A 12763-nucleotide genomic window follows, 5' to 3' on the forward strand; every position below is an offset into this window, starting at 1 on the left:
TCTTTCTGCCCCTTGCCTGCTCCCTCTCTCTCTCAAAATAAATAAACAAACTTAAAAAAAATACAACTACAATATAATTCCATTTATATAAGGTACCTAGAGTAGTGGAATTCATACAAAGTTGAACAGTGGTTGACTGGGGGGAAGGGAAAATGGAGAATTGTTTTATGAATATAGAACTTGTTTCACATTATGCAAAAGTCCTAGAGATTGGTCGTATAACAGTGTGAATATACTTAACACTACTTAACTGTGCATGTAAGAATGTTTCAGGTAGGAGCGCCTGTATGGCTCAGTCTGTTAAGCTCTGGACTCTTGATTTCAGCTCAGTTCGTGATCTCACAAGCCCTGTGATCCAGCCCCAAGTCAGGCTCATCGCTGGGCCTGGAGCCTACTTAAGATTCTTAAGATTCTCATTCTCCCTCTCCCTCCCTGCTCCTCTCCCGCTTGTGCGCGCACTCTGTCTCTAAAACAAAACAAAACAAAAGTTTAAAATAGCAAATTTTATGTTACGGGTATTTCCTCACAATTAAAAATTAATTTTTTTCAGAAAAAAAATTAAAAGCATCAAGATCAAGTGCAGCTCATTCCAGTGACAAAGGAATGGTTTAACATTAGGAGTATCTATCATTGCAATTCATCACATCAGTGACCTGAAGGAGAAAACTCATATGGCTATCTCAAAATATTCAGGAAAGGCATTTGATGAAGTTCTGTGACTATTTATGATAAAAACTTACAGTTAGGGAAAAAGAGGAGCTTTCTCAGAATGATAAAAAGCCATATGTGATTACGTACGATGGAATAAGTATTCACACTTCTTTTTTTGTTTGTTTCAAATTTTTATTTAAATTCTAGTTAACTTACAGTGTAATACTGGTTTCAGGAGTAGAATTTAGGGATTCACACCCAGTGTCCATCATAACAAGTGCCTTCTTTAATAATAAACCAAGAAAAAGAAATTGTGAGAGTAATTCTATCTACATAGAAAATCCAACAGGATCTATGGGCAGACGTTTTTTTACAAATTAGAGAATTCTTCAGTGTTGCAGGGATATAAAATAAAGCTACCAAAAGTTAACAACACTCTTCAAACCAACAATAACTCACTAAAACATGAACATAAGATGCCACTCACGAGAGCAATAAAAGTCAGAAAGCATTTCGGAAATAAAAACACAGCCTTGAACTTTGCGGAGTGAAAAAATTTAAGGACATAAAAGAAGACACGAATAACTGAAGTGACATACTTTTTTAATGATTAGAAGAGCTTAACATTTGAAGCTGTGATTTCTCCTGATATCAATCTAGAAATTTAATTGAAAGCTCAGTGAAAATTAAGATGGTTTCTGAAGAACTTGGAAAACACTTTTACAATATTTCTCCAGAAGAATAAAGGTTCATAAAAAGTTAGGTCAAGTTTGCAAAAGATGACCAAAGGTGGGAGGGCGCGGGGCTTGCCCTGTCCTATTAATCCACACCGTATGGGGCGCCTGGGTGGCTCGGTCAGTTAAGCGTCCCACTCTTGATTTCAGCTCGGGTCACGATCTCGCAGTCATGAGATCGAGCTCCGCATCAGGTTCCGGGCTGAGCATGGGGCCTGCTCGAAATTCTGTATCTCTCCCTCTGCCCCTCTCCCCCACTCATGCTCTCTCTCTCTCTCTCTCTGAAACAAACAAAACCACTGTAAACCATAACAATCAATAGCATGTGATACCGACTGAGAATTAGTCAAGCAGATGAAAGGAAACAAAGGAGAGCTTAAAATACGTATGTATGCTAACAACTGCATACTTGTATGATCAAAGTGGGACCACAGTTCCAAGGGAGAAAGAACTGATTGGTCGGCGATGCTGGGAAAACTGGCTCACTCTACGTTGAAACACATCTGGATCCCTTCTTGCACCACATCCAGAGACAGAATCTGTGGCCTTAAGGATCTTAATATAAATTGTGATACCTACCATTGATCGAGTGCTCATTTGTGCCGTGCCCGTTACTGTGCAGGAAGTCATTTAATGCTAAATGAATGCTATGAAAGAAATACTATTATTACCTCCATCTGACAAATGAGGAAACGAAGGCACAGAGAATTTATGTAACTTGCTCACGGCTGGATGAGGGTGAGGTGAAGGATGTGAGCCGGGCAAAGTCAATTTGTATCTTTATTTAAATTGTTGATATTTTGTTCATCGTGTGTTTTTGCCTTAAATCTGACTTTGAAAAACAATGCATTGAAGTATTATTGACCTTGCTTAGCGGATCTTTTGGTATCCACTTAATTTTTTTACACTAGTCCTGGCCCTCCAAATCCCAACACTGGTAAGAAGCCCAGTATTCCAGTGGTCTGGCTCCAGATTCCGTGAACGATCTTATTGTGACACTTAGTAAAACTATCGGGCCAGGGGCGCCTGGGTGGCTCAGCCGGTTAAGCCTCGATTCTTGATTTTTCCTCAGGTCATGGTCTCGCAGTTCATGAGTTCCGCATGAGTTCATGAGTTCATGAGTCAGCCCCGCATGGAGCTCTGCACTGATAGAGCTGAGCCTTCTTGGGATTCTCTCTCTCTCTCTCTCTCTCTCTCTCTCTCTCTCTTCTCTCTGCTCCTCCCTTCCTCCCTCTCCGTCAAAATAAATAAACTTAAAAAAAAAAACAAAACTATCAGGCCACTAGAATACGACACTGGAGAATATCTTTATAATCTTGGGAGGGGGAAACACTTCAAACAAAACTCAAAGAACACAAACCTGATGGACTTGAATATATAAAACGGAGGATTGTTTCTCTTTCTTTTAATGAAGGTTTGTGTAAAGTAGAAGCAGAAGAAAATGAATATATTGTCCGATTTCTTTTTCAAAAATGAACTGAATATTAAAAAAAATTTTTTTTAATGTTTATTTTTTGAGAGAGAGAGAGAGAGAGCGTGTGCAAGCAGAGGAGGGGCAGAGAGAGGGGGAGACACAGAATCCAAAGCAGGCTCCGGGATCTGAGCTGTCAGCACAGAGCCTGATGCGGGGCTCGAACTCACGGACCGCGAGATCATGACCTGAGCCGAAGTCAGCCGCTTAACCTCCCTCCCCCCTTCCTTCCTTCCTTCTTTTACAAATTCACAAAGCTTTGGAAGGAAACGCAGTAAATTTTTGTTTGCAAATGGCTTGATCTACCTCTTTTCCTGGTGCCTTTGAAGTGGACATTGAACTCTTGTGAGACAATCCTGGGTCCTCTAGGTCCTGGTCCACAAAACCAACCAGGCAGCGGTCAGCAGCTACCTTTACTTGGACCCAGACACCCGACTCCGACGATACTGCCAGCAATCAGACCTATATGGCTTGTGAGCAAAACAGACGAAAAGAGGGAACCAAACAGGACCAGTTATCATTTTCCACGTATGTCCACAGGTTTTTGTGTTTTGAGTTGGCCTGGAGTACGAGTTTAGAGAAAGCTAAGGAATATACCAAGTGCTACCATGAAGAGATCCTGGATCCACAATGGAAGGGGCGTGCCAGCTGCCCCTCTGCTTCAACCTAGAACAAGCCCGGAAAGATGATGAAACTATCGAGAAGGGTGAAGTTATCCCTCAGGAAGCAGACTTCCGGATCAGGTTTGAGACACCGGGAGTAAAGGGACTTCTGGCAGGTGGTCCATAAAAACATATTAGACTAAGGCATGGAAAGAATAAACAAGCACTGTTTTTTTAAAAAGCTCTTCCAGGGGCACCTAGGTGGCTCAGTTGGGCAAGCGTCCGACTTCAGCTCAGGTCATGATCTCGTAATTCGTGGGTTCAAGCCCCGTGTTGGGCTCTGTGCTGACAGCTCAGAGCCTAGAGTCTGCTTTGGATTCTGTCTGTCTGTCTCTGTCTCTCTCTCTGCCCCTCCCCCACTCGTGCTCTGTCTCTGTCTCTCTCTCTCTCTCAAAAAATAAATGGACATTAAATAAAAGCTCTTCTGGGGCGCCTCGGTGGCTCAGTCTGTTGAGCGTCCAACTTTGGCTCAGGTCATGATCTCGTGGTTTGTGAGTTCAAGCCTCGCATCGGGCTCACTGCTATCAGCACAGAGCCTTCTTCAGATCCTCTGTCCCCCTTTCTCTGTCCCTCTCCTTCTTGTGCTCTCTCTCTCTCTCTCTCAAAAATAAACATTAAAAACAAACCAAAAAAAAAGCTCTTCTGGGATGACCTGTTTAAGACAGAAACAAAACACCTCCCAGTTTAACCCGTTTCTGACCGAAAAGTCAAACCAGGGCTGACCCTTGAGAAAAAGTAAGTTCAAACCTCTCACAGGGGCATCTGTCTGGCTCAGTCAGTACAACATGTGACCCCTTGATCTTGGGGTTGTGAGTTCCAGCCTCGTGTTGGGTGTACAAATTACTTAAAAATAAAATCTTTAAAAGGAATTAATGAATTAGTTAAAAAAAATACACAAAACCTCTTGCACCCGTGGGTGGGGGGCAAGAAAACATGATGTCGTTTTTAACGAATGTTAAAGAGGAATAATTTGGGGGCACCTGGGTGGCTCACTCAGTTGAGCATCTGACTCTCGGTTTCAACTCAGGTCATGATCCCACGCTTCGTGAGTTCGAGTCCCACATCGGACTCTAAGCTGACAGCAGGGAGCCTGCTAAGACTTCTCTCTCCCTTTCTCTCTGCCCCTCCCCTGCTTGTGCTGCCTCTGTCTCTCTCAAAATAAGTCAATAAACTTTAAAAAAAAAAAAAAAAGCAGCATACTTTCAAGGCTGAAAGTGTCCTGAAAACTCTTGTTCTTTATTTTGCTGATTAGTGATATGCTGTAGAAAATCATGAGTCATGGGTTTAGTCCCATGTATATCATGGGTCAAACGACTCGTGAACACGCCAAGCAAGGCCACGTTCTCGCAAGTTTACACAGTTTCTGGTCTGGTCCTGCCCTCAATGGAAGCTGGGAACACAGTGAGATATTTAGCACCACTTTCCTATAACCTAGTCCGCATCTCGTGGACCCAATCCATCCTTGGGGGATTTGCCTGTTTGTGCCAGTGTCCGTAGGAGGCAAGGGTTTGCTGTGGTCGCTGCCAGAGTCTTCCCCCTGCGTGTTGCTGCCGGGCCGTTTCCAATGCGACTGGAGACACGGGTTCTGAGCAGCCGTCCTCACTCTGGGTCCGCCAGGAACCTGTCCGTGGGCATCTCTACCCTGGGCCAGTGGTATTTCTCTCTCTCTTTTTTCTTTCTTTCACTTTTCTTTCTTTTCTTCTCATACTTGTAGGAGGGGCTCTGCAACGCAAAAAGCAGAAGTAGAAGGATGAGAAAGCGGGAGACATAGAAGGGTTAGCTGTTCGTGGAAAGTCTTAGGACCTTGTCCTTTGACACCACTGGCTTTAGAGAAGTCCTCAAATAGAAATGTGGAGAGAACTGGAATTCAAGTGGAGGGTGGCAGGGGTGTGGATCCCCAGGCAGCCTCGTTTGAAAAAGGCATAGGTTGCGATGGGCGGGGGTACGGGGCAGCCAAAACAGCCAAGGCAAGCTTGTTTTGCAAGCTGGCAACGCAGTTAGGGCTGAAACCATGCTGGGGAGGCCTGCAGCAGAGGGTCTTTGAACTCAGTATTCCATTTCAGCAGGTTTCTCACCTGAGTCCGGGGGAGGGTTCTTGGGGCGTCCCCTGCAGGTCTTTGAGCGGGAGTGCTGGGGTGTGGGAGAGGAAGTAGCAGGCCCATCCCAGAGCCACTCCAGGGCAGTGCTGGCATCCAGAGCCCCCATCATCCATCGGTGGGGGGGTCCGGCGGGAGCCAAGGCGGCGCTCACGGAGAACGCCCCCGTGGGACGTGGGCCCAAGCCTGCACTCCACCCCAGGACTCTGAGCATTGTTAACGAAGGGAAACTCGGACAAAGTAAGGAGACAAAGAGAAGAGATATGTGCAACACCAAGGCACTGATACTTAGCTGTGTGTAGACATGCAAATCAGTAGAAAGAAGGCTAGAAACCCAATAGAAAAGATAGACAAAGGCTCCCCAAAGAGACAATTCACAGAAGAGGGAACCACCATGCCTGCCAAGTGCGTGGAGAGCTATTCAAATTCCCTAGTCATCAAGAGAACCCAGATGGAAGTTAGGAACCACTTCAGATTCGTCAGATTAGCAAGCATCAGAAAACTGGAAAGGCAAGTGCTAACGGAAAACCAGAACCCTCGCGGTAAGTGTGGAAGTTCCAACAGCCACCCAGGAGAGCATCGTCGGTGCTTTGGGAAGCCGAGGGTGCGTGTACCCTGTGGCCTGGAAGTCCTACTTCGAGGAGAATTCTCCCACAGTCCATAAGGAGACAGTTGAAGACAGGTGTTCGCAGCAGTGACGTATGTGACAGGGGCACTGAGGCCAAGCTAAGGGGTGCATCACTGAAGGGTGTGGGGGATACTAAGAGTACTGGATGCTCAGCGTGGCATATTACATGCAACTAGCAGAAGTAACAAATGAGATGCATGTGGAAAACATTAGAGTTGAGTGTAAAACCGTAAACAGGATGAGTCTTATACACGACAGCATGTTTGTAAATTTCAAGCATCCATATAGGAGCCAAGCCATGTATAGAAGAGAACCAGACAGGATTCAAGGAAGCTGCCTGAGCACACCGAGAGGGGCCTTGTTTACAGTGGTGACGCATCACAAACCGAGGAGGAGGAAAGAGTCAACTCTGCCTATGAGGCCATACAATGAAGTGTGGTGGGTGGGGGACGAGCATCCCTGGAACCAGGGGAGCTTGGGTTCCAACCCCAGTTCTACCACCTGTAAGCACTGGGGATTTGGGCAAAGCATTCATTCATTTCATCCACAAATATTTAACGAGCAGCGACTCAGGGCCAAACACTGTTCTGGGCACCGTGGACACGCTGGTGAATAAAACAGTGTAACATAAGTTACCCTCGGATAAGGGCCGTGTAATGTGATACTGACTTTAGATTGCATCATCACGGATGGCATCTCTGACACCTGACTTTCCAGCAGGGATGCAGATGATGAAAGGACCCAGTTGTGAAAGAGCAAGGTTAAGTGCTTTCCAGGCACAGGGAACAGCATGTGCAAAGGCCCCGAGGTGACAATGAGTTTGGCCTGTGTGGCTGGGTAGGTGAAAGAGGGGCAGAGGGGGCTTGAGGAGATTGAAGATGTAGGCGGGGAACAGATCATTCACAGCTTTGTAGGTCTTCGTCAAAAAGAGCTCAGATATTATTCTAAACACAATGGAAAACCAAGAGACAGTTTCATACAGAGGAGTGACTTAGCAGCATACTTTAAAAACAAAACAAAACAAAACATTTTTTTCCTTAAGAGTAATACACAGAGAAAAAGATGAGATACATTTTAAAAGATCACTTTGGCTGCTGAGTGGAGACTGGATCGGAGGAGTGAAAGCCACATAAGCTTTCTGAGCCTCAGAGTCCACACCTGCTATGGTGAGAATACCCAACCGGTGCAGAGCCGCGGTGAGTCAAGGTGGGAACACAGTCTGGTCCTAGGAGTCTCCTTGGCACTCGAGGCGCAGGCTGGGACGCGCAACGCTCCATCTCGGGCCTGGGGTGCCCCTCCAAGCCCAAGACACAGACCTACGAATTGCAAGCCAGCGAGCGCTGCACCCGCTGTGGCTCGCGTAGGCGGCCGCTGGGAGGCGCCGGAAACTCTGCGCCGTCCCCAAAGGAGGGCCCGCCCACTGGCCCGCTCGGCGCTCGGCAGCTCCGGCCTGCCGAGGGCGAGCAGGGGCGGGGCCGTTACGTGGGGGCGGGGCCTCGGCCGGGGCGCCGGACAGTCGCAGTCTTAAACCTACAGCACGGGGCGGGGCCTGCGTGCGGGGGCGGGGCCGCGGCGCTCGGGGCTGGCGGGCTCGGATGGCGGCGGCGCAAGGCTCCTGAGCGGGCCGGGGCCATGAGCGCCGCCCGGCCCCAGTTCAGCATCGATGACGCCTTCGAGCTGTCCCTGGAGGACGCGGGCCCAGGGCCCGAATTCAGCGGGGTTGCCCGCTTCGGGCCGCTGCACTTCGAGCGCCGAGCCCGGTTCGAGGTGGCCGACGAGGAAAAGCAGTCCCGGCTGCGCTACCAGGTGAACGGCCCGGCCCACCTCAACCCCAGCCCGGGTCCGGGGGGTACCCCAGGCCGAGGCCGGACCCTGGAGAACCCCAACTCAAGGGAAAATCTGTCTAGACGCCCCTGCCTACGTAGCCACTGATTCAAGGCCCTGCCCAGACCCTCCCAATTCTGATTTTGGTCCCCAGCCACCGAACCCGGGAGTTCTTCCCCTAGTCCCAGCTGGAAATCCCACCCGGTGTCCCCACTTATCCTGAGTCGGGACCCAGCGCCCTCTTTCCCCGCTGGGCTAGAGAGCTCTTCTTGTCCCTGAACCAGATCTTGCCCAAACTCCGGAGCAGACCCTCGAGCCTTCCACTCTCCCGCTTCTGTTCTGGAAGTCCCCACCCCATCCTGCCCCCGCCCCCACTCCCCTACCCCAGAGCTGGAGGCCCTCACTCACCTGATGAGTCCTTACCCATGCCTTGACTCCCACTAAACTGGGAATCTCCAATCTCCCTGAGGGACTTCCGCCAAGATCCTTTTATTCGAGCCCTGTATCAGATTCCTGCGCCCCAAACCTGAAAACCAGGACTTTTGCCCTGGGGCACTCCAAATCCGGAGCCTCCATACTGGGCCCCTGAAATACCATTCTGAAAGCTCCACCCTGACTCCCAAGCTTGGGGGCGCTCCTGGCCCTGGGACCATGCTGGGAGCCCTCAACCAGCACCCCCCCCCCCCACCTCCTACCTGGGTTTCAGTTTCTGTGAATCATCAAACCCGTTTTGCGGGGAGGGTGGAGGGCCAGGTGAGCAGCTGTCAAGCGGCCAGGCAAACAGCTGTGTGGGCTTGCTCTCCTCTCCCTGAGAAGGGAGGAGGAAGGGCCTGGGCCCAGTAACCCCTCTGAGCCCTGTGTTCTGGAATAGAACCTGGAGAATGATGAGGATGCAGCCCAAGCCTCTCCGGAGCCGGATGGGGGAGTCAGCATCAGGTCAGGGCCAGGTGGGGACCCGGCCTACGCCTCTAACCCTGCTCCCGGCTCCTTTCCCCAAGGTCCCTGGACAGTTTCCCACCTCACACTACTCAGCTCTGTCACATCTTGTCCTACAAGGATTCCTAGCCTGATCCCCACGCCCCTCATGGGCTCCCCTGTCCTGCAGGGTCACCCTACCCCAGTGCCAGCCTCACCCCCCCACACACCCCCACCAGGCTCTTTCTCCTGCAGAAAACCCCTAGCCTGGTCTAGCCCCTACCTTCCCCCAGGTCATCCGTCCTGCAGAAATCCCTAGCTCGAATCTGCAGGTTTTTTCCATCCTCGGTCCTGCAGAGACCCCAGCCCTTGAATCCTCCTCACTTTGTCCCCTCTCAGTGCCCCCTATCCCGCAGGGACACCCATCCTAATCCCTGTACCAACCCCCACCACATCATTATGACCCCTTCATCACTTGCCCTGCCTCTCACTGGGCCCACCTGGCCAGCAGGGATTCCAGCCGAACGTCCATCCGCAGCTCCCAGTGGTCCTTCAGCACCATCAGCAACAGCACCCAACGATCTTACCATGCCTGCTGCAGGTGAGAGCCTGCCCTGCTTAAGCCACCTGCAGTCTGTGACCCAGAACAGGCAGCCCTGGCTTTCCCCCTCGGTCCTCTGGGTGGGGCTCTTGTCACTTCTCACACTCATCCTGCTGTCCTGCCCCCCAGCTGGACGCAACACCCTTTGATCCAGAAGAACCGCCGGGTAGTGCTGGCCTCCTTCCTACTCCTGCTGCTGGGGCTGGGTGAGTGCCCCTGTGGGTCCCCTGCCTACCCCCGTGAGGGCGCCGTCCTCCCTTCGTGCAGGGTCTGGGTCCTCCTTGGCCCGCGGAGCCTCCCTACATCCAGCTGACTGCCATCACCCCACCCCCATTTTACAGGTGAGGAAACTGAGGCCTTAAGAGGAGCAGGCCCGGTCTCCTGGACACACAGCCAGGAAATCACACATAGTGGAAAAGGGAACCTGGTCCCATGCTCCAAACTTTTTTTTAACTTAGCCATTTAATCCCTCATGGAGCAAAAGAGCCAACAGCCACCATTTATTCTGTGGCTACTTCAAGCCAGCCGCAGGGTAGGCTTATTTCCGGCCTTACGGAGGTCACACAGAAAGTGAGAGGTGGGACCGTGACCCAGAACCAGTACGGAGACAAGTGCTCAGGGATCTGCCCATCCCTGTCGACAGGGATGCGGAGCACCCTGCCGGCCCGACCCACGGAGCACCTGTCGCGTCCCCATCCCTGGAGTCTGAGAGCTGAGGAGGACCCCTCCCTGGCCCTCACCGGGTACACCTATTGCCCAGATGGGGAAAGCGAAGACCAGAGCAGACAGATCTCCCAGCCAGATGTTTTCTGACTCATTCTGCGGGGCTGAGGAATCAGGATCCCCAGCAGGGACCTAGGGTCGGGATCAAGAGGGGCTCGTGAGGACAGCCCAGCTGTGGCAGCTGCTCTCCATCTTCCAGCACGGTCAGAGTCCCCTAGCCAGAAAGCTGAGCAGCGTCCTCGCCTCGGCTCTGAGTGTCTACGTGTCGGGGGAGGGAGCCACCAACTTCTCCAGTCCCCACTGCAAGCTGGGCACTGGTCATACGGGCCACCTGCCTTATCCCATTTCATTCTCTCTCCCAGTACCCACAAGGGCAAGCATTATTACCATCCCAGTCCAGAAATAAGGACAGAGGCTCAGCCAGGTAAAGGGACTTGCTCAGACCTCAGCTGTGAGGTAGATGAGCTGGGATTTAAACCCACATCAGTGACATTACCAGGCCTATAAAGGGCCTTTGTAGGACTTAGAAGACACCTCCTCTGAGTGGGCAGGGCCCCCAGCCCTAAGCCAGGGTGGCAGGTAGTGTTTCAGCCCCCACCATTCCTTTTTTCAGGTGCTCTATACGGGGCACCAGTCACCTAACAGTCCATGGTGGCCCCTCGAGACTTCATGCCATATCGCTCCCTTGCTGGAAAGCCCAGCTCCCCCACCGCCCCCAATCCCATCCTCTAAGCGGGGACCCAGGACTCTGTAGGTCTGAAAAGTTGATCCAGCCATGACTTCCCCAAACCCACTGTTCTCAGCCAAAGTTCACATCCCTCGTTGGGGTCTACAGGCCCTGCCAGACTCCTCAAGCCCGGGCTCTTGCCTCTCCAGTCTTCCACTCTGGAAGCTCCTGGAAGGCCCCAAGTTCCTTCCAGACTCTAGGCCTTTGCCATGCTGCTCCCTCCGCCCGGAGCATTCCAGTTCTTTTCTGCCTGCACCAAGCCCATAGCAAAGCCTCCAGAGTCCAAGCGCCTCCTCCTTCCACATGCAGCTCTCTGCGTCTCAGTTTCATCTTCTGTGAAATGGGGATGATAATACCTGTTTCATTCAGTCACGGTGACAATAAAGCAGGCAGGTAACAAGCTTAGCCCAGTGCCTGGCAGCACCTGGTAAGTAACAACTAAATGTTAGCTGCTATAGCTGTCACCACCCCTGCTCAGCGTCATTGCTACCGCCTCCAGGAAGCCCCTCCCGATCCCCCAGGCTCCCCCTGCCGCCTGCTCTGGCCTGCCACACCCCCTATCACTGGATCGTAGCTTGGAGTTTCTTGTTGGTTTTACCACTAGGGAAGGGCCATGAGGGCAGGGACCTCATTCGCTTTTCCCTGTGGGATTCCCAGTACCAGGCACACAGCAGGTGTTCCATAAATGTTTGTCGATTGACTAAAGGCCACACCACGGAGCAGAGGAAAATCTCACTTCAGACATTTCCCAGGCCCTGCCAGGTGCCCTGCTCTGAAAACACAGAGCTTGGTGAGCTTCCCAGGAAGGGTCCTCTGGCTAGGGAACCTTCAGTTCAGATTGGGGACACTCCTGGGGCCTAAGCCTTGCTGGGGGTGGTGGGTGGAGTTCCCCGCCCTGCCGCCAGCCCCTGCCCCCGCCTCCCCCCCTCACCCTCGCGGATCCATCTGTGCGCAGTGCTGATCCTGATCGCCGTGGGACTGGAGGTGGCCCCCTCGCCAGGTGAGCGCCCCCTCCTACCTCCGCAGGCAGCGGGGTTCCCCACAAGAGAAAAACTCCTCCAGGACCCGCGAGCCCCCAACCCCCTCGGAAGTTTGCTTCCACCCTCACAGCAGGAAAGGACCCCTTTCACCGCAGCGAGACTTGACCAGACAGTGACCCGCCCCCCCCCCTCGGTCCCGCCCCGGTGCCTCCCAGCCTCGACTCGGCCCCTCCTCCTGCAGGTGTCTCCAGCGCCATCTTCTTCGTGCCCGGCTTCCTGCTGTTGGTCCCGGGAGGTGCGGAAGGGCTCCGGGCAGGGGCGGGGCGGGGCTGGGGGCGGGCCGGGGGCGGGTCTCGGCGCTGACCGGCCCCGCCCCCGCAGTCTACCACGTGATCTTCATCTACTGCGCCGTCAAGGGCCACCGGGGCTTCCAGTTCTTCTACTTGCCCTATTTCGAGAAGTGAGCCGCGGGCGGACCGCGGGGATCCAGCCTCGCCTGCGAGCGGCCCCAGGGGGCGCTCCTCGGCCCCGCCCCGCTCTGGTTTCCTCATCTCAAGGGAAGGACTGCAGGACCCTCGAGCCCCCAGCCCCCTCGAAGTTTGCTCAGGAAGTTTGCCCACTACCCAGGCCCGGGAAACTCGTCCCTTGCCTGTTCTGTGCCTTAACTTATTCTCGAGCCTTGGGGCTGCTGCGTTGTTGTTTTGTGCTAATAAAAGAATGTACTTCACTCCAGGAGAGACCTTGATCTCCC

At 52.2% G+C, this 12763-nt stretch overlaps 1 protein-coding gene across 7 annotated transcripts; it reads left to right on the forward strand.

The window, feature by feature from the left end:
* The first annotated feature begins 7775 nt into the window (after nucleotides 1–7775).
* Nucleotides 7776–12744, forward strand: TMEM134 (transmembrane protein 134). 7 transcript variants are annotated; one of them, XM_027045081.2, is made up of 8 exons: nucleotides 7776–8048; nucleotides 8938–9002; nucleotides 9520–9582; nucleotides 9712–9788; nucleotides 11739–11822; nucleotides 11988–12032; nucleotides 12254–12307; nucleotides 12394–12744. In XM_027045081.2, the coding sequence occupies exons 1-8, from the start codon at nucleotides 7875–7877 to the stop codon at nucleotides 12474–12476; spliced, it is 645 nt and encodes a 214-aa protein (XP_026900882.1). In that variant the 5' UTR covers nucleotides 7776–7874; the 3' UTR covers nucleotides 12477–12744. The 7 variants fall into 7 exon arrangements, 6 of the variants coding, with proteins under 6 accessions (XP_026900882.1, XP_026900885.1, XP_026900887.1 ...); XR_008290236.1 differs by lacking the exon at nucleotides 12394–12744 and adding an exon at nucleotides 9924–10729 and having other exon boundaries at nucleotides 7777–8048; nucleotides 9493–9582; nucleotides 11342–11822; nucleotides 12254–12274; XM_027045079.2 differs by having other exon boundaries at nucleotides 7778–8048; nucleotides 9493–9582.
* The last annotated feature ends 19 nt before the right edge of the window (nucleotides 12745–12763 follow it).

The sequence above is a fragment of the Acinonyx jubatus genome, chromosome D1, assembly GCF_027475565.1.
Source record: "Acinonyx jubatus isolate Ajub_Pintada_27869175 chromosome D1, VMU_Ajub_asm_v1.0, whole genome shotgun sequence".
Classification (NCBI taxonomy): Eukaryota; Metazoa; Chordata; class Mammalia; order Carnivora; family Felidae; genus Acinonyx; species Acinonyx jubatus.